At 43.1% G+C, this 21,987-nt stretch overlaps 1 protein-coding gene across 4 annotated transcripts in view; it reads left to right on the top strand.

Moving 5' to 3' along the window:
- The window catches only part of enpp2 (ectonucleotide pyrophosphatase/phosphodiesterase 2), a 118,446-nt gene that overhangs the window by 26,815 nt on the left and 69,644 nt on the right, over nt 1-21,987 (top strand). For all 4 annotated transcript variants that reach the window (XM_041190381.1, XM_041190380.1, XM_041190379.1 and 1 more), the window contains 4 exons: nt 605-724; nt 9,177-9,232; nt 9,962-10,027; nt 21,620-21,692. In XM_041190381.1, the coding sequence (XP_041046315.1) occupies nt 605-724; nt 9,177-9,232; nt 9,962-10,027; nt 21,620-21,692 (315 nt within the window). The remainder of the gene's footprint in view (nt 1-604; nt 725-9,176; nt 9,233-9,961; nt 10,028-21,619; nt 21,693-21,987) is intronic.

The following is a 21,987-nucleotide window of genomic DNA, read 5'->3' on the forward strand; positions in this document are numbered from 1 at the left end:
CTAAGCAAGCTAGCAACTTCCCTGCAAAGTAAAAAATATCCTCCTTGATAATCACGTGAAGTCCTTTTTCTTCTCCTTTCTTGTCTTTTTGTTGAGTACTATGCCCATGACCCTGATTTAAGCTAATTCCATGATAAACATGCCTTAATGTACTGAAATAGTAGAGACCCTGTCTGTGTAGGAAAAGGAAATATATGGGATTCATTAATGGCAATAGTGTTTTCGTTAATGCTGTGTCAATACCTTTTTTTCCCCTTCTTTCAAAATTTCGGCACATTTTATGTGCAGTATGTAGTCCAGGTTTTGAAATTAGTGAATGAGCAATACATTGGAAACTGAAATAAGAGGAAAAAATTATGTTAGGAGGTTAAACGCATCTAAAATTTGTTTTTTCTTTGCAAGCAAGCGCAAATGTTAGTTTTCCTGCTCTATGCTACTACATAAATACTTTAGAAATACAGCTTTGAATTCCAGCATTAATTTGCTGTGTTCGGGTTTTAGATGTATATTTTCCCTAGTGAAATGACTTAGTGTGAAAAGGTTCTGTAAATTCTGACAAGTAAAACCCACATCTAATCAATTTGCTTTGCTTTTTTATACAAAGGGACTTTATCCTGAATCACATGGAATTGTTGGCAACTTGATGCATGACCCTGTGTTTGATGCCAATTTCAGCCTTCGAGGTAGAGAAAAATTCAATCCTCGATGGTGGGGAGGACAGCCAGTAAGTTCTGAGTGTCTCTTATTCTGAAACCTTGATTGGACAGTTTGGCTCTTAATTGGAGTGCACTTTTATCTTCTAGTGGAAATGTCTAATTAACATTTCATAATGAAATTAAAGAAAGAAAATGAAAAATGGCAGCATTGTGTTTTATCTGTACTTATTAATCCTGAAAAATTGAATTCACAAGTTTAAGTGAATCAATGTATTGTATTCTTTTTAAATACTTAAGACTTTTTATTATTCTTACATGGGATGTGGGCATCACTGGCTAGGCCAACATTTGTTGCCCATCCCTAATTTCCCTTGAGAAGGTAGTGGTGAGGCATCTGCTTGAACCTCTGCAGTCCATGTGGTGTAGGTACATCCAGAGTGCTATTAGGGAGGGAGTTCCAGAATTTTGATCCAGCGACAGTGAAGGAATGGTGATTATAGTTCCAAGCTAGTTTGGTATTTGGCTTGAAGGGGAACTTGCAGGTGGTGGTGTTTCTATGTGTTTGCTGCCCTTGCCCTTCTAAGTGGTGAGGTCTCGGGTTTGGAAGATGTTGTCAAGGGTGCTTTGATGAGATGCTGCTGTGCACCTTGTAGATGGTATACACTGCTGCTATTACGTGTTAATGATGGAAGGAGTGAATGTTTAAATTGGTGGAAGGGGTGCCTATCAAATGGAATGTTTTGTCGTAGACAGTGTCGAGCTTCTTGAATGGTGTTGGAGCTGCTCTCAACCAGGCAATTGGAGAGTATTCCATCACACTCCAGACTTATACCTTTAGATGGTGGACCTGATGACCTGCTCTTGTAGCCACAGTATTTATATGGCTGGTTCAGTTCAGTTTCTAATCAATGGTAATCCCCAGGATGTTGAAAGTGGGAGATTCAGTGATGGTAATGCTGTTGAATGTCAAGGACAGATGGTTGGATTCTTTCTTGTTGGAGATGGTCACCGTCTGTCACTTGTGTGCTGTGAATGTTACTTGCCACTTACCAGCCCAAGCCTGGATATTATCCAGGTCTTGCTGCATATGGACATGGACTGCTTCAGGATCTGAGAAATTGTGAACGGTACTGAACATAATGCAATCACCAGTGAACATCCCCATTTCTGACCTTATGGAGGGAAGGTCATTGATGAAGCAGCTGATGATGGTTGGACACTACCCTGAGGAACTCCTTGCCCATGGCTCAGTGGTAGCACTCGCTATCTGAGCCAGTACCTCGTGGGCTATCTAGCTCCAGTCAAGTGTTTCAGCACAGGATCTAGGCTGCCACATTAATGATGCACTATCAAAGATGTTGTCATTTGGATGAGATGTTGAACCGAGGCCCCATTTGCCCCCTCAGATGGTGTGAAAGATCCCCTGGTACAATTCGAAGAAAAACAGGGCAATTTTCCCAATGTTCTGGCCAACATTCATCCCTCAACCAATATCATGAATTAAAAGCAGATTATTTAACCATTTTATCTTATTGCTGTTAGTTGGACCTTGCTATTTGTAAATTAGCTGTCATGTTTCCCACATTTCAGGAGTCCTCACTTGGCTGTGAAACCCTGAGGTCATGAAAAGCCACCATACATATGCAAGTTCTTTCAGGAAACATTGTTCATAACTCTTATACATTCTCAGATGGAATACGTGTATGAACATACATCAGGGTTCTCATCAATATGAAACTATCGAGCATACATGTAAACATCCAGGATACATTTCCAAACATAATTTATGAAATCACTGCACATGCTGACTGTATGGTGCTTGCGGGAGGAAGGTGTTGAAAGTGTTAGGCCTCTGCACTGGGGCAAGTGTGGGTTTTGGGCGGGACGGAAGGAAAACCAAGGCAGTTGGTTTGACTTTGTGACCTGGGGTTGGTTAAGCTGGAACACAATGGGGGGAGATCCTGAATGTTGAATGTTCCTTGTAACCTGTAGGCGAATTGCAGTGCAGAGAGAATAGCTTGTGTTGTGTCAGTCTGCAAGAATGGGCCTCAGACCTTTCAATATTTCCACAGGTCCAGGCAGAGCCCATATGTCACTTGTTCTGATTGGCAGATGTCCTACATGGGTGGGGTTGCACTTTGCCACAGATGAGAATGCATCTGCTTGTGACGAGGGTCTTGCTCATTGCGAGTGGCCATTTCCTTTCAATGGGCAAGCATTGGGCTATATCCTCTGTACTATGAATGTGGTCACATTCCTAGATACCTTGCAGACTGTGTCCAGAATGGCTGGATGTGGGGATGTGGTCAGAATATGTGGTAAAGGGTCCCTTCTAACATTAGCCACTACAGCAGTCTGGTATGGAGGGTTGGAATTTGTAATGTGTTGGGTGTAACATGATGATGTCAAATTGGCCTTCCTTTATTTCGCTGCAAGTGGCACTGTTTGCAGTCAGACTCCATGGGGTAGGGTTTTTGTCTTCCCCACTTGAGTTGTAATATGGTGAAGCAGATTGTCCACATTTTAGAGAATCTGATGTATTTTCATTCCTTTGAAGTACCCTTCTTCTGCCTGGCTGTGCATCCAATTGAGTTGAATCCAACTGGAATGCGACAGTAGCTGTGGTGTTGTCTATGTGAGCACTTGGGGTCCGTCTGCATTGCTCCATTTTGGATGAGAAACAACTCTTTTTAAGAACTGATGAAAGATGGTCCTTGTTGGAAGAATTTGATATATCCTGGCTTCACAGGTGGAAGAAACAAGTGGGTCCACAGGACAGTCATCCGTTTTAGGGATCTTTGATCCCACTGACTGCTGTGCTAAGGCTAATTGTGGGTATTGCATGAGTTTATAACTCCTACTCTTGTGTCAGTGAGCTGGGGAGGCTGGAATTCCTCTTCTTGAGTTCTCTGCCTAAAGGCAGGTTCTTGGCAATTATCCGTCTAGCAATAGCAAAGTGCCACGATTTTTTACTATGGATAGGGAAAGGAGGTAGACCCGTTTACCTCAACAGGACCAGAGATTAAACCGCTGCTGTTAGAATCAATCTAATCCACTTGCGCAGTCCTGTCTCAGTTCCCACCCTCATGGTCACTAATTGACCATCCAACTCGCCGCCTAGCCATTAAGCTGTCTTTCCCTGTGAAATCGGGGGCTGTGACTGCTCTGCCTTTCTGCGGGGATGGGATTGGGACATGGAATCAATTGCAATGCCCATTTCCCGCCCCCAGAAGGTAAATCCTGCTCAATGACTAGATTGTCTTTTTTAGTGATTTGTTCTGGGATAAATGTTGGCCAGGACCCTGGGAGAACTCATGTACCTTTCTTAGAATGGGATCAATTACATCACCTGAAAGGGCAGACAATGGTTTAACATCTCGCCCGAAAGACAGCATCTCTGACAATGCTGCACTGAAGTGTCAGCCTAAAATTTAAATGTAATTGAGGAATAAGATTTTATATAACCTGAGTGGGGAATACTAAAGGATTTAACAAAAATAGGAAATAACTAATTAGATGGAAGAAAAACAGTGACTTGTGCACTTAACTGAGGAAGCAAATTCATCCATGATTTAATAGGGACAATTGATTGGACATACTCAAGAGACATTATTGAAATAGGATAGTGGATGCTTGGTTGTTACTTAGAAGGTAGTAATTCAGCTCATTGGTTTAGATGGTATTGCTCTTATTGTTTAGGAGCATTGAGAAAACCATGAGATAAGTTGTGGTTTAAAGATAACAAAGCATTTGCTATTGTATATTTGTAAAAAATTATTAGCTGGTGAGCAGGCACACTTACTGTCACAAAGATGGCAGGAGTTGGGTGAAGGGACAATAAAAATGATTGTGATTTATGGCTCAAAAGCATAAGTCATTCTGTATTACCAGATGAGGTGAGAGTGACTGTCCTTGACATCAAGGCAGTATTTGACTGAGTGTGGCATCAAGGAGCCCAAGGAAAATTGTAGTCAATGAGAATTGGGGGAAAACGCTCCACTGGTTGGAGTTATACTTAGCACAAAGGAAAAAGGTAGTGATTGTTGGAGGTCAATCATCTCCGCCTCAGGACATCACCACAGGAGTTCCTCAGGGCAGTGCCCTAGACCCAACCATCTTCAGCTAATGACCTTCCCTCCTTCATAAGAGGTCAGAAGTGGGGATGTTTGTTGATTGCAGTGTTCAGCACCATTCACAACACCTCAGATACAGAAGCAATCTGTGTCCATGTGCAGCAAGACCTGGACCATTTTCAGGCTTGGGCTGATTAGGGGCAAGTACCATTCATGTCAGGCAATGACTATCTTCAAGAAGAGAGAATCTAACCATCTCCCTTGATGGTCAATGGCTTTATCATCACTGAAACCCCAGCAGCAACATTTTGGGGTTACCATGGACCAGAAACCTAACTGGACCAGCCATATAAATACTATTGCTATAAGAGCAGGTCAGAGGCTGGGAATTCTGCAGTGAGTAACTCACTTCCTGACTCCTCAAAGCCTGTCCACCATTTACAAGGCACAAGTCAGGAGTGTAATGGAACACTCTCTATTTGGCTGGATGAGTGCAGCTCCAACAACACTCAAGAAGCTCAACACAATCCAGGACAAAGCAGCCCAGTTGACTGGCATCCCATCCACCACCTTCAACATCCACTTGCTCAATCACTGGCGCACGATGGCAGCAGCAACTCTAGAGCAATCAGGGATGGGCAATAAATGCTGGCCTTGCTAGCGAGGCTCACACCCCATGAACCAAACTAAAATTAATACTGTTAAGTTTCATTATAATATTACAATTATCGTTTCCACCAGGCATTTATAGGAACATGCATGGTATACATTTTTACATATAACCACTTTCATGGTATATAATTTTAGATACTTAATTAAGTTAACTCTGGTCTACAGTGTATTATTATGACCAAAGTGTTAGGAGGTGCTCTTATATAGTCCCATTTTTGGCTGCAGTTCATCAGACGCTTACCTATGCACATCTTTCGGTTTGCTTCTGCACACAGCTCCAAACACTTCATGTGAGAGCCATTTTCATGCACTTCCTCTAATCTGGCATACTATTTTTGTTGCTCATGATAAGGTCTTCCCTACATTAGGAAGACTAAACACAGATTTGCCATTCTCTTTGCTAAGCATTACTATCCTATGCTTCTGATCTGGGCTTCCCTGCTTCAACTTCCCCTTATTCCTGGTCCAATCCTTAGATCTCTGGCCCACACTCTTCAAACCAATCTGAATTCATACTTCTAAAACATCTTTTTCCAAGCATTCTGCAGCCCTTGTATCTGAAAATTGACATTGGCAGGGTCAGACCATGACTGCCTTCTGTATTTTCTAGTCTGCTTTACTCAGCTCCATTTTGGAGATTTTTTACTCATTTAACCTTCCTAACATCTTTTCCCCACCTTACTGCCTGATCTTTGTATATGATACAGCACTTCAACCTCTGACTAGTTTAAAAAAATCTGATCACAGGTTATTAAACCCATCAACTGATTCTTTGTAGTGTTAAAAATACCTGATTCAATTGTTCTCATCTCCCTTTCTTGTTTTGTTTAATCTTATGAAGGAACTCACTTATCTCCCAGCTTCTAATTCCAATAAAACATTAACTTTTCTTCTTTTTTCAAGAGTTGGTGGAGCTACACTGTGATTTCCATACTTTCTAGTTTTATTTTGGATTTCAGGCTCCAGCAGTTTGTTCTTTTTTATTTTGAGAGGTTTATTAATATCTTCTCAGCTCCTCATGCTTTGGGGCACATTGTAGATTAGAATTATTATTTATAATATACTGAATTAAAACAGTGTCTGTCATGTTTCTTTGCTTGTATTACTGTTCTCCGGTTTTTGCTGGTGCGGCAGGGTGAGATGTCTTTCTAGACAAGAACAGCTGATTCATTTCTGTTAGCTTATGTCCTGATTAGGTAAGAAGGTTATAAAGAAAATAATTTTATTGGCTACAGTTGAAAATCTAATAAAGATTTAAGTTGGCAGACCAGACCCGAGGCCTTGTCCTATTTCGATCCAGAATGATGCAGACAGCTGCCTATAAGATCTCCCTCTGTTTTTCTAGATGTGTCCCTGGGCCAGTGGTTTTGCAGCATCAACTTCCATCTATATTGGCTGGGAAAATCAGGTGAAAGCAGGAGTCTAATGATGAGAGAAAGTAGAAGGGCTGGATTTTCATGCCTCTGTCGCGTCGGACTGGAAGTGGGGGAATTTTAAAAAGGGCTGTAGGACCTAATTCCAGGAATCCTGCCCCCATTCCCGTTTGTAGGATTTTTTTATAGCCGAGAATAAGAGTGAGGGTAGCAGGCCCATATGCAGTAATTCCGCCCTTGCTAACTCTATTACTGGCGTGGGCATTTTAGACCAGTTGCTTAGGAGACCTGGTTCACGGCACCTCAAAAGAGTTGTTAACCTTGGGGGAAGCCTTTGTGGAGTTGGGAACCTTTTGACAGCTAAGTTTAAAAAGGTCTTGCCAACTTCAACTGTCATGATTAGATGTTAAAGTGTGTTTTTCCAGTGCAGTGATTGATCATAGGGTTTTATTCTAAAAAGGTAAGTGACCATTACATTGACCAGCATTGTGTAAGTGTTCACGTGAATTAGAATACTTGCTCTAGTGGAGAAAGGGCTCTTAAGCATTCAAGATTATCGAGTTGATGATATTAATGTGTCATCTGTACCCCGTTATTTATTTTTACATTAATTTAAAATCCAGGCACTGTTGAGTCTTTGAAGCATTCTTCCAGTATCCACCATGAGTCCTATAACAACACTGGGAAGTCTTTAATGTTCTCATGAAATTGCCAAAATAAATAATCATCCATTCAAACTCTTCTTAAAAAGGCTTGATCCTATTAAGTGCTCATTTAATTTTCAAAATAAACAAATAGGCATTCAAAAATAATTTCAAAGAACCATAGTCCTCTTAGCCACTCTTAAAACTGTCCAACAAACAAATTCCACAGTCCCATTAACAGCTATGTAAACAACCCCTATAGAGTTGAATCCTTTAGTGGGGCTTGGAGCTGAGCCAAGCATTCATAATGGGATGTCATTACACAACTGTTTAAACAATGGCTGTAGAGATGATTACATTGAAACCTTTGAAAACAGGCTGAACAGATGGCTGACATGTCAATCGAAGAAATGAGCCACATGTTGCACCAGGTGGCCATCTGTTCAGCTTGCTTCACAATTCTAGAGCCTTTGTTTAGATAATTGTGTGGTGCCAGACCATTATGGATGTTTGGCTGAGCTGAAAACCCCACTAATGACTAGAGGTGTTGTTTACACTGCTGTCACGGGGGCTGAGTTTTATTTGACAGTTTTATGAGTGTTTAGGCCTTTTTTACAAGAGCTCTCAAAAGCATTTCAAGGAATTCCCAGTGTTATCAGAGGGCTCATGAGTTCTACCCATAGTAGATACTGGGTAAGTGGATATGGTGATTGCATGGCGGGGCATGGGGAATACGAGGGAGCATGGGAAGCATGGGGTGTTGCTGGAGGAGGTGAGGGGGTAGTGTGCCTAATAGTCAGCCAATGAACTGGGTCGATGTCCCCGATGCCCCTTTGAATCTGCCTGCCTTGGCATTTGCATGCAATGGTTTGCTCCTCAGGCCCATTTCCAGAGGCCCAAACTCTAGCCCATTCCCACCATCCACTGCCAGTTATGAGATGGGAAATAGCCCAATTCCCACCTTGAGGGTGAATCCAAGTATCTGTGTGGTGGGTAGGGGCAATATTCACTCAGGTTAATTTATGATTTTATCTAGAATGACTAATAAAATTTTTATATCTGGTAATAACTGGACTGGTCAGGTAAGTGCTAGAGCAATCAGAGGCTGGACATTCTGTGGCAGGTGCCTCACCTCTTGACTCTCCACTACCCAGAAAGCACAAGTTAAGCATTGATGGAATTCTGTCCACTCCACTGAGTGCAACTCCAACAACTCTCAAGAGCCTCAACGCAATTCAGGACAAAGCAGTCCCCCTTGATCAGCAGCCCATCCGTCACTTTACATATCCATTCCCTCCATCATTGGTACACAATAGCTGTGTGAGTCCCATCTACAGGATGCATGGCAACAACTCGCCAAGACTTCTTTGACAACACCTCTCAATCATGCTACCTTGAAAGCTAAGGACAGCAGGTATTTAGAAATGCCACCATTTCCAAGTCTCACTTCAAATCACACACCATCCTGACTTGGAAATACATCAATTCTCCTTCATTGTCGCTGTGTCAAAATCCTAGAGGACCCATACCCATATGGACTGCAATGGTTCAAGAAAAAAACCCATCACCACCTTCTCAAGGGAACTAAGGATTGGGAATACATGCTGGGCTTGGTAACAAAAAAACTTGCGAGGATAAATTAAAAAACTTATGCAATGTAAGAAAAGGCTTTTGTCATTTATTTTTCTGAAAAGTAAATGTCACCTTAGTAACTTATGTATCTTTTTCAATCTGATTTGTTTTCCCATGTTATTCTAGATCTGGGTGACGACTGTCAATCAAGCAGTAAAGGCTGGCACATTTTTCTGGCCTATGTAAGTAATAGCTCTGTTCAGTCTTTTTCAACATTCACCATATTGGTGGGCCAAGATGTGTCTTTAAATTACTTAGTGATTAAATAGGTAAATTAAGAGATCTTAAGTATAGTATGTGGATATCTGTTGGCTTTAGTGTTATTGTTCTGTTGTATTATTTTCTGTCCTGGTAATTTAACAGTCAGAAAAGTATTTTGCCTATTTTCAATTTTAATTGCACATGCTGGGCTGAAATTCCATTTGTGTAGTGCTGCATCAAAGCAGTGTTACCTAGACTATGTTGATTTCTTGGGACAAACAGCACTGCCAGCCTGTGGCACTGTGTCTCCCCATGGAATCAGTGTTGTCTACATTTCATTGCTTTGAATGCACAATGTGAACAAATTTTTAGTCTGCTGTTTCACTTTCTCACATCACTGCAATTTGCTTTCAGGTATCTCTTTTATACATCTTCTGTGACTATTTCGTCCTCTCTAACTTGGTCGCTTTGCAGTCTGCCAGTATTGTTTTGCTTGCTGTACTTTCAGATATTTGCAATCACTTTCTTCGATGTCACTTTCTGTTACCCATAAGGACAATGAATTATCTTTGGCCATATTCCAGCAAATTTAATGTCTATTTACAGATTACAAAGGTTTTTTCCAGCATTTTATTTTAAAGGTACGATGTAAAATGTGCATTTTTTAAGCTGGGCAAATCATATGATGTGTATTTTCTTTCTGGTTGCAGTGTCATTCCCTATGAACAAAGGGTATTCACAATACTTCAATGGCTGAAGTTGCCAGATAACGAAAGGTAAATATTATTTAGCAGATAAAAATTAACTCATGAGGTCTGTTGCTTTATTATAACTTTCTTGATTTTAATGGAACCAAAAATAATAAAACATGCATTTCCTAACTTTGCACCTGAAGAAATATTTAAAAAAAATCTGCATGGCTGGTTTAATTGTGAACCTTATTATGAGCATGAAGCTAAACTAAGGTGTAATGATACATTTTTCTAAATAAATTGATTGATAGTAACAAGATCCTCTCCTGTTTTTCTGGAGCCCATTCAATCCCCAAGCACAGTAGTGAAGAAGAGGGATGAGACCTGTGATGCCAACAGTCTTCCCCTTAACCTGCAGAGATTTCCTGGGAAAACAGTTGAACAATGATGATGGCATGTGGGGTGTGGGGGAGGGGTGGGCATAGAGCTGTTGGTGCACAGGAGTTCAGCATTCATTATCAGGGACAAGAAAGGAACAGTAGTAAAATGAGGTGCAAAGGCAGGCGTGTCCAGGAGATGATAGTGGAAGTGCTTGTGCCTTGTAGCTTTCACATTGGAGGATCTAAAAGTAATAGGCAACAAGCAGGGAAGGCCTTTTTTTTATTTTACAGATCCCCAATGGATCTTTGGGGCTTGAGGCCTTCTGGCTAATGTTTACCAACAGCGATCAGAGAGCTCTGCTTTTGGTGCCTATTTCTGCTGCTGTTCCCATCCTATTTCTGGGAACAGGATGATGACCTGAGCTTGAGAATTCAGGGATCCTCACATTATATCAGTCTGACTTACGATGTGGGTGCAGATGAGGAGACAGGAAACTGACCTTACCTGTGGTTTCTGCAAAGTCTGCAACTAAAATATATAAGGGCCTCGATTTTCCGTGCCCGCTGGTGTCAGGTGTGTTTGGTGGCGTGAGTGGACAACATGGCGAGAAGGCCAAAAATTGGTTTCACGATGTTGTGAAACCAGTTTGCAATCATCTGCTCAGCCCGTTGATGGCGGGCTGCAATCCCCACCATCGAATGTCAGGAACATCATTGTAATACATCAGCATATCATTATAAGGCCAGCCTTCCGGACTCATTCCCCATCCCCCCCGGATCGTCTGCCCATGTTGGCAGGAAAATACGCTGATGCAGAATACGTCTTGACAAGTGTGATGTGCAGAAGTCGAGACTTACCGCCAGGGCCTTGCTCACATCGCGGACATCCGAGGAGCAGAAGATGCTGGAGCCCGACAGAAATGGGATCCTGGAGGAATGTCAATGGCATGCTGGATGGATCCTCGTGGACATGGCTCTGCTGCGAAGCAGCTCATGGAAGTTGGAAAGTTACTGTTGATGCTCACAACGGATGATGGTTGAGGGGGTGGGAGCGGAACGTCTATGGATCGACTGGGAGAGGAATTGCTGTGGGGAGGGTGAGGTCGGGGGGGGTGAGGTTGAGAGGGGTAAGGGAGTTCTGGGAGAGGAGGAGGTAACTGGAGAAGACGGCTATTGGGGAGGTAGGTGTAAGGGAAGGGGTGCGGAGAGGAGGGAGGAGTCCGGTGGAGGAAGGAGTGCTGAGAGGAGAGGGAGCCTAGGGGGAAGAAGGAGTGTGGAGAGGGCAGGGAGTCCAGGGGAAGGAAGGAGTGTGGAGAGGGAAGGGTGTAGGGGCAGGAAGGAGTGCAGAGAGGGGAGGGAGTCTCGGGGGAGGAAGGAGTGTGGAGAGTGGAGGGAATAAGTATGGAGGGTGAAGAAAGGAGTCAGGAAGGGGGAAGGAATAAGATTGGAGGAGGAAGTGAGGATGGAGGAAGAGGTAAAGATGGAGGAAGGAGTTGGGGAAGGGGAAGAATGAAGGGTGTCTGAAGGAGTCAGGAAGGGGGAGGGACAAAGCAGGGGGAGTACGGGAGGTGATGGGAGGACTAAGGCGGGGGAAGAGATTCCGGGTGGGGGGTTGTTCCAGTGGGAAGGGGCTCCAGGGGGGAAGGAGTCCGGAGGGGGTAAGGGGCCTGGAGGGGGTGATATCCAGGTGAATGTGCAAGGGAGGGGTCTGATGGGTCCATGACTGCCTCATGAGGAGCAAACTGAGGTTGGGCGTGGTATGAGGGAACGGTGAGAATGACCAAGGGCAGAGTGAGGCGGTTGGGTGGGAGGGTGAGGGTTGAATGTTAGCGGTAGTTGGGATGGCGAGGGTGGTTGGTAAGGGCTTGGAGGCAGATATGGACCCTGGGGGTGGGAAAGAGGAGGTCAGGAAGGTGAATATGGATTGGGGTGGGATTTTCAGGAAGGAAGGGAGTGTGCACATTCACCTGGACATCCCCAAAGGAAAAGGGTTGTGGCAGGTAGGTCACAGAGGGGAGGTGGAAGGTGATGCCAGGGAGTGAACTGTAATGGGAGAAAGGAAATGGGTTACTGGGGGAAGAGAAAAGACGGAGGAGGTGACAAAAAAGCGAATCCAGATCATGCTGTCCAAACTGAAAGTGAAACGACAGTCGTGATGGGTGAGATCAGGTGCTGCATGGGAGTGTGATCAGTGGGTGGGTGGAGATGCAGGTCAGCTCAGAAATACAACTGAAAGCGAACCCCAGCAGGCAGCATTCAAAATGCTCAGGACATTGAGGTGAGTGTGATAAATGAAGAATCCGTGTGCCTGGGAGAGTGCTTGCTTGAGGCTCCGAAAGGCCCTGCTACACACACAATTCTCCCTCCAGAATAACTCATGGGCCAGTTGCTCCTTCTGCGCTGACAGGGGATGAGGTTGAGGGGTTCAAAGGCAAAGGGGACTCGGAGGGAGAGGACAGCCTCGGAGATTCCTGAGTGGATGATCCAGGGGTGTCCAGCTTCCACTCTTCCTTCCTTCAGGTGCCCGGGGGCCCCAGCCTGATTCCTTGGGGGGGAAGGAGCACCTAGGGGGACATCGGGGTGCCCTGCCTCCCTCTCCCTCTCGTGTTGTCACTGCAGGGATTCACCCATGGCACCCGTGATGGAATGCAGGTCTGCACTCGTCTCTGTGTCCTGCTGGACCAGGGCTTCCACGGCACCTGTCATCCTCCCCGCTCCACGGAGACCTCCATACACGCACATGTGGGCATCACTTTATCAGAGAACAGGCAGACGCACCCCTCCAAATCGTGTGCCAATCTGCTGAGGGCTACCAACAGCTCTGTGTGACGTTCCCAAGCCTTCTGCTTACTCTCCAGGATGAGTTGGAAGGTCAAATTTAGAGGCTCATCCTCTGACTTGGACCTCACAGATGCCTGATCCCCAGCAGTCCTCCGAGTGTTGGGGAACTTGCGTGACCCTGTCTCCTGCTGCTACGGCCATGTGTCCGTGCGGTGATCACCAGATTGTGAATCTGAGCCTCCTCTAGATCTAGGCCCTACCGAGGTGTGGAGGGTGGAGGGTGCAGGTAAGCGCTGTGATGGGTCTTCAAGGCTGCTTATTTCCAGTTCTTCAATGGAGGTGTCCTCTTGACTGGAGGTGAGGGCATGAATGGAGCTGAGGGACTGGCTGCCTGAGGGTGTCAGTCGCTTGGCAGAGCTCCCTGCGAACCAAAGTAGAGATAATTAGTGCATGGCAGCAGAGTCAAAAGCAGGAGAGAGAGCACTCACATTTGCATTGAGAGAGGGATATTGTGGAACAGGATTATTACGAAGGTGTTTGCCGCCGACCTCACCATCGCTGCAGGCACAGTCCATGTCCTCACCAGTCAGCGCGATGGCACATTCCTCAATGTGAGGGGCCTAATGTGGGCCACAGCAGATGACACAAAGATTGGCCGGGTGGTTAACAGTGGGTTGTGTGTGTTGGGCTACAGGAAGATATAGACAGGATGGTCAAATGGGCAGATGGAATTTAACCCTGAAAAGTGTGAGGTGATACGCTTTGGAAGGAGTAATTTGACAAGGAAGTATTCAATGAATGGCATGACACTAGGAAGTTCTGAGGAATAAAGGGACCTTGGCGTGTGTGTCCATAGATCTCTGAAGGCAGAGGGGCATGTTAGTGGGGTGGTGAAAAAGGCATATGGGACACTTGCCTTTATCAGTTGAGGCATAGATTACAAAAGTAGGGAGGTCATGTTGGAGTTGTATAGAACCTTGGTGAGGCCACAGCTGGAGTACTGTGTTCAGTTCTCGTCGCCACATTATAGGAAGGATGTGATTGCATTGGAGGGGGTGCAGAGGAGATTCATCAGGATGTTGCCTGGGCTGAAACATTTAAGTTATGAAGGGAGGTTGGATAGACTTGGGTTGTTTTCGTTGGAGCAGAGAAGGCTGAGGGTGACCTGATCGAGGTGTACAAGATTATGAGGGGCATGGACAGGGTGGATAGGGAGCAGCTGTTCCCCTTAGTTGAAGGGTCAGTCACAAGGGGGCATAAGTTCAAGGTGAGGGGCAGGAGGTTTAGGGGGGATGTGAGGAAAAACTTTTTTACTCAGAGAGTGGTGACGGTCTGGAATGCACTGCCTGGGAGGGTGGTGGAGGTGGGTTGCCTCACATCCTTTAAAAAGTACCTGGATGAGCACTTGGCACGTCATAACATTCAAGGCTATGGGCCAAGTGCTGGTAAATGGGATTAGGTAGGTAGGTCAGGTGTTTCTCATGTGTCGGTTCTGACTCGATGGGCCGAAGGGCCTCTTCTGCACTGTGTGACTCTGTGATTCTGTGCACCCCCGGCCTGGGACCTCTTTCTGCTGATGTGAGCCAGCTTCTCCTGCATGAAAACAAATAGAGAAAGTATAAACAGGACACATGACACTGCGTAGAATGTTTGTGTGGTGAGCAGAGCCATGGAGAGGATGAGGACGCGAGCATCAGAGGATATGAGCCTGATGGAGATGTGAGGGTGTGTGTGAGAGCTAGTGGTGTTGTCCCTTGATGTGTGAGATCCCTGGGAATGTGTGATGGGTTTGTGAGTGTGTGAGTTGGGAGTGATGAGAAGAATGACTTACCCTGGCAGAACAGATGAGATCATTCATCATGTAGCAGCCTCTTTTGCAGGGCGTTGGCATTGACCACCACTGTCACCGTCTCCCAAGCCAGATTAGTGATGTTGCTGCCCATCCTGCGGCTAGAGCGGTGGTAAAGGACATTACGGCGAGCCTCCACTCTGTCCAAAAGGCCCTCAAGGGACTAGTAATTGAACCTGGGGGCTGCAGTCTTTTTGCCATATCTTCTTTGCAGCAGTCGTGGGCTGGAAGCACTGAGAGGTGTGTGTGCAGCTGGATTTTAAATATGGTACCCGGCATGATGAAGTGGCGAGGCGATGGTGTGGCGGGTGACTGAGAGCCTGTCTGCCATGGAAACGTCGTGTTTCCTGGGAAAGCATAATTAATGAGGCAGGTTTGGGACAATATGGCGTGAAAAGCCACCACTGTGGCCGGCGGGTAAAACATCGTGATACCCTCTTCCACTTCATGATGGGATTAAAAAATACTTTTTGCAATTACCAGCATAAATAGCCAAAATAAGGTTGTCCTGTGGTCTTATTTTGAAACTTTTTTTTGATCTTTAAAAACATGCTTAATTTTTATAATAAGCTTTTGACTGTCCTGTACATCATGATTGTAGGGCAATTAGTCTATTTTCCTCATCCTCATTGATTTAAGTGTTTAGTTCTTTATGAATGAATATTTCTACTTTGATTATTCATCAATCATGTTATGTTAAACCTCTCATCAAACATAGTCCACCAAAAATATTTCTACCTAATTTAATTTGACCAAATAAATTCACATTGGTTCACCTTTTGATGTTTCTTCTCTATACTTTCTAACCACAGCACCAGGAATTACAATTCCCACATGCATCCCCCAACAAAGCTACCACAACTCACACTCGATTTTTTCATGCTATTTTTCTGGTCTGCTCCCTTTCATCCTGCAGTTTCCCTGTGCAGCCTTGTGAAAGCTACAAGAAATTGGGGTTTGGGGAGGGGCAGGGGTGAGGGCAACTGTAGAAGTGTACAGATGAGAGAGGAAGGAAAGAGAAATAAAGGAGCAAGGGGAGGAAACAAGAGAAACGAAGAGAGTGAGGAGAAACGTGCTGAAGAGTTGAGAAGAAATGATGCATGTGCCATTCTCCAAGAAATAAGCTTCTGATTTTATTTCCATATTTAAGCAATGCTATGGCCCAATAAATGGCCAGTAAAGAGTGTGTGAGAGAGAGAGAGATAGACAGATCGACAGACATACACAGACTTTGCAGGAGAGGGAACCAGTCTTCTTGAGGGGACACAGGGTGGGGGAGGTGGAGAAATGGGTTTGGTGGTGGTAACAAGGATAAAGACAGATACATTTTAAGAATAACAGAAGCGAGAGGGGAGCAGACTGAACTTCTAAGAACCCAATCAATACTGAAAAGCAAGAATAAAATCTCAGTGGAGAATATGGAAGTGGAAGAGAAAGAGAAAAGAACTTGAGTGGGAATAAGATGACAGAAGGACTTATTACTGTTGGGAATGAAGAAAGAGAGCTACTGGAAGGCCCTGTTTTATGGAGAGTGCAGGAAGAAAGAGAGGAAAGCTCTTGTGAGGGTGGCATCTCTGGTCTGTGCTGGGAGTGGGGGCAGGAATTGCTGTGGGTGTGTTAAATATTGCAGGATAAATTTTATGGAGCTTCACTCCTGGCATGCAGCTTTGCTTAATGAAGCACAGATTTGATGCAAGCCCAACTTGTGCCACACCCAATTTTCTGGTTTTAAAAATGAATGATGAAAAAAAAAATGGGTCAGCCACATTTATGCCCACGCCAAACTCTCTGTTATGCACTGCTGCAAAAATTTACTTGAACATATGAATTAGGAGCAGGGGTAGGCTACTTGGCCCCTTGAGCCTGCTCCACCATTCAATAAGATCATGGCTGATTTGATTGTAACCTCGACTCCACATTCCGCCTACCTCCGATAATTTTTCACCCCCTTGTTTATCAAGAATCTATCCAGCTCTGCCTTAAAAATATTCAAAGACTCTGCTTCCACTGCCTCTTGAGGAAAAGAGTTCCAAAGGCTCATGACCCTCTAAGTGAAGAAATTTCTCCTCATCTCTGTCTTAAATGGGTGACTTCTTATTTTTAAATAATGGCCTCTAGTTTTAGATTCTCCCACAAGAGGAAACATCCTTTCCACATCCACCCTGTCAAGACCCCTCAGGGCCTTGTGTGTTTCAATCAGGTCGCCTCTTACTCTTCTAAACTCCAGCCTGGCCTGTCCAACCTTTCCTCATAAGACAACCCTCCCATTCCATGCATTCTTTGAACACCTTCCAATACATTTACTTTACATTCCTCAAATAAGGAGACCAATACTGTACATAGTACTCCAGATGTGGTCTCACCAACGCACTGTATAACTAAAGCAAAGCTTCCCTACTTTTGTATTCAATTCCCCTCGCTATAAACAATAACATTTTATTAGCTTTCCTAATCACCTGCATACTAACCTTTTGTGACTCATGCACTAGGACACCCAGATCCCTCTGCATCTCAGAGCTCTGCAATCTCTCACCATTTAGATAATATGCTTCTTTTTCATTCTTCCTGCAAAAATGGACAATTTCACATTTTCCTACATTATATTCCATTTGACAGACCTTTGCCCACTCAATTAACCTACCTATATCCCTTCATAGCCTCCTTATGTCCTCTTCAGAACTTACTTTTCTACCTATCTTTGTGACATCAATAAATTTAGGAACCATACTTTTGGTCCCTTCGTTAAAGTTATTTATATGAATTCTAAAAATCTGAGGCCCAGCACTAATCCCTTTGGCCCATCACTCGCCACATCTTGCCAACTTGAAAATGGCCCATTTATACCTACTCTCTGTTTCCTCTTAGCAAGCAAATCTTCTATCCGTGCCAATATATTACCCCTTACAATATGAGCTTTTATTTTCCGCAATAATCTTTGATGTGGCACCTTATCAAATGCCTTCTAGAAACCCAAGTACAGTGCATCCACTTGTTCCCTTCTATCCACATGTGTTACTTCTTCAAAGAACTCCAATAAATTGGTTAAACGTGATTTCCCTTTCACAAAACCAAGTTGACTCTGCCTGATTGCTTTGAATTTTTCTAAGTGCCCTGCTTTAATGTTTTTAATAATAGCTTCTAACATTTTCCCTGTGACAGATGTTAAGCTAACTGGCCTGGAGCTTCCTGCTTTCTGCCCCCCTCCTTTTTTGAATAAAGGAGTTACATTTGCTATTTTCCAATGTAATGGAACCTTTCCTGAATTTACGAAATTTTGGAAAATTAAAACCAACTCTTCAACTACCTCACTAGCCACTTCTTTTAAGACCCTAGGATGAAGTCCATCAAGACCTGGGGACTTGTCAGCCCGCAGCCCCAACAATTTGCTCAGTACTCGAGCACCCTTCCACTCATTATGCACTGTGCCATGGAGAACTATTAAATCCTTTGTTAAAAATAATTTCCAAAAATGATTCAGAAAAATCAAAACTTTTTTATTTTATTGGATAATCAAAATAGTGAAACATTTTTATTTCATATCCTAAAGTAATCAACTTTGTATAAATAGGTATTAAATACCTCATCTATCTGGCAAGATCCTCTTTTACATTAATAATCTGGATTTGAACTAGGACCAATCAGAGAACACACAATTAAGAGCATGTATTTCATTTCCTCAGTTAAACAGTAGATAAGATTATAAGGAGCAAACAAAAATATTGAAATGTATGTTCGCTTCACTTAATTAAAGGAATTATGTAAGGACATTTACTCTATTCTTGGAAGTAGTTGATTCCAACAAATTGCATTTTGAGAGCAAAGCATTGCAATTACTTTCGAGGAAGATATGACTAATGATAGTAAACAAAATCATGAAGAATATAAAAAGTGTAGTGGGGAATCGAGAAGAAAGCTTTAATGGTTAAAAGGATATATGAGAAAAGGCTGGCATTAATGCAACAGGAAATAGATAAAGGAAGGGCTGAGATACTGGGACTATTTTTTATAGCAAAAAGACTACAAGGAGATTCCATAAAGTCTCATTTAGTAGAGTGTTTAATAAGAGTATGGAATGCTTTGTTCCATGAAATGATAGGCCATTCTTTAAGGAGAATTGGATAAATATGATGCAGAGAGGGAGACTTGGCCACTGGGAGAGGGTATGTTGGTTTGATTAATTTTTGATTGCCTAGCAAAGAGCCTGCACGGACATGAAGAACTGAATGATGTCTTTCTGTCCTGTAAAATATTTTTGGTTTTATGGTTCTAGTTCAAGCTTTGTATGACTAATTTTTGAAATTAACATGCTTTTTGTCACCATCTCTTCTTGACTGTTGTCAATTTTGACAAAGTGGAATTCTCACAAACCAACCTACCTTCTTCTGTCATCAGTGTTGGTGCTCTAAACAATGGCAACATAATCAGATAAAACCATGTCTTTTGGAAACCAGAAGACTGGGTGGGACAACTATTCTGTAAAAGCAAGTGAAACATTTCTGCACTGCTTGCTTGACCTGCTCAGGCTTTTCTCTTTCATGGTAGAGAGTGGAACATATTGAAACTTGTACAGGCGTGTTCTTTTTTTTTTGCTTTGGCTGCTGTTAGAACCTGCCCTGGAATATACTCTCTGTGATTTTAATAGCACCCAGAAACATAGGGGAGAATTTTCTCCCCGCTGGGGGAGCTGGTCGGGAGTGCGTGCAGAGCCGATCGCCGCCCATGATCGGCTGCATGCCGCCATTTTACCTGGGCAGGCCAATTAAGGCTATCAGTGTGGGGGGAGGGGAGGAGAGAGAGTCAGGGCCTGCGCTCTTTTACGCATGTGCATGAAAGAGCGCAGAAATCTCTCTGAGACATAGAGCTGCCTCAGGGAGATTAAGTTCAGTGTCAAAGATGGTGAAAATAAAAAATAAAAATTATTCAGACACGTCCCCATATGTGACAGTGTCACATGAGCTGGGACAAGTTCATAAATTTTTATTCAATTAATAAACCCTTCATGAAACCTCATCCTGTCTGTGGATGAGGCTTCATAAGAAATGCGAAGGCCACCTGGGCTCTTCGCCTGCCCACCAACCTTAAGGTTAGATGGGCAGCCCTGACAATTGCTTTAATTAGTTCATTAATAGCCTTAACAGGCCTTTGACAGTTCGGCGGGCACCCACCAAACGGAAGATCAGAATGACGTGCGATGACGTCAGGACACATGCTGATGTCACCGCACGTCATTTTATGCGTTGACGTGTGGGCCCCGCCTCTGCTCGCCGAACAGAAGGTTCTGCCCATAGGGTTTTGAGGTGACACTTTCCAAAGAGGTTCTGCAATACAAAAGGCTCCACAAGCTACAAGACCTCAAATATTAATCAATGCAATTAATTTATTAATTAGTGTTTATACTAAGAAGTAGCTTTTTTCACACTGCTCCCACCACTGCCTCACAAAATAGATGAGTTGGTTGTTGGGATCAAACAAGAACTTCCAATAAATGACTTCCCTTGTTTGTCTAGGTTATCTTCATATAGTGCAATGTGTCAGTTCGTGGAGTAACCCATTTAGTTGTAACCACCTAGAGAAGGATCTTTCCTACTGAAATGTGTTTTCAGACAGTTATGTAAAAAATATTTTATGTAACAACACCATAAATGATTTTAGGAAGATATTTAGTGAACTGTAATTAGTGAAATCATCTTCACATTCCAAAAGATCGTATTATGTTTTTGCTAGAAATAATGAACAATGAAATGTTCACTAACATGATTTTGCTACATACGGCGCCCAGACGTTTCTTTAGAATTTTGAATTCCTTATCCTCCTTTGAGGAATGTGCATGTATTATAATAATGATTTATAATGCTTCTCATCTGATTAGGTTCTTCCTCAGGATATGTGAACTTTAGCCCTTAATATACAATCATTTTTCAGTATCATATTTTTATTACACTATTTTGTCTGGTTACTAATACCAATAAAAATTGTCCTGATTAGGTGGATGTAATGATTGCCTTTCTTTTAATTTCTCCCCGACCCCCACCTCCAAAAACATCTAATGATAAAAATTAGAAAATTTTGGAAATGTACAGGAAGTTAGTCAGAACATATAAAGAGAAAAAGCAGACCATGATCTTTGGGGTCTTTACGCTGTTCTGGTGAAGGTTTCCTTTAGGCACCTGACTCTGGCAAGGACTCCTCAAAGGGGAATGGTGTCAGGACTTGAAGGAATTGTGTCAGTATTTGCAGGGGTCCTACAGTGATAGTATTTGAAAGCACCCAATTTAAGACAAGGAGAACAAAGACCAAAAGTATATACATTGAATGAATGGTTTGAATATATAATTGTAAACATTGTTCGTATGATAATTGTAAAGTGGTTTATTCTTTTGAAGACCGAAAATCCGAGGAACTACTAGTTTCACCACAATTCAAAGAACTATGTGTGCTTACATCCTTTCTTTCCCTGAGATGGGGACAGAAAGTCAATGTAGAAGGTGGGATAAGAGATCAATTGCTGGATAATTGAGGTGAATGGAAATTGAAATATCCAATATCAACTTCCTCTGTTTAAACATTTGGCAGAAACTCCTCTAGTAAAGAAAGTGGAACCAGATTTTCCTCAGTGCCTAGTTCAACAAACAAAAATATTCACTCAAACATTTGCTTCAATTTTAGGCCCTATGTCTATGCCTTTTACTCAGAGCAACCAGATGGTTACGGTCACAGATATGGACCATTCAGCTCAGAGGTTAGTAGACCATGTTAATACTAAGCAGGGGCACTGATAGAGTCCAACCTTACCATATGTGCAACACCTGTTGCTGGTGCTGCTGATAGAAATTAACTGTTAATGTCAACCAGATGTTGGTGTTATTTTTTAAAAAAAGCCTTTTTGTTCTTGCTTGTACTCTGGTGGATTTCCAAAGGCCCAGATTGCAAAAAAAAAGTAATAACAGAATAATAAACCAGAAAGTTTTGAAGATTGCTGAACAAGTATGTCAGTTTGAGAGTGACCTAACGATAAAGCAATCGTGTTCTGAATT

This window comes from Carcharodon carcharias, chromosome 6 (assembly GCF_017639515.1).
Source record: "Carcharodon carcharias isolate sCarCar2 chromosome 6, sCarCar2.pri, whole genome shotgun sequence".
Taxonomy (NCBI): Eukaryota; Metazoa; Chordata; class Chondrichthyes; order Lamniformes; family Lamnidae; genus Carcharodon; species Carcharodon carcharias.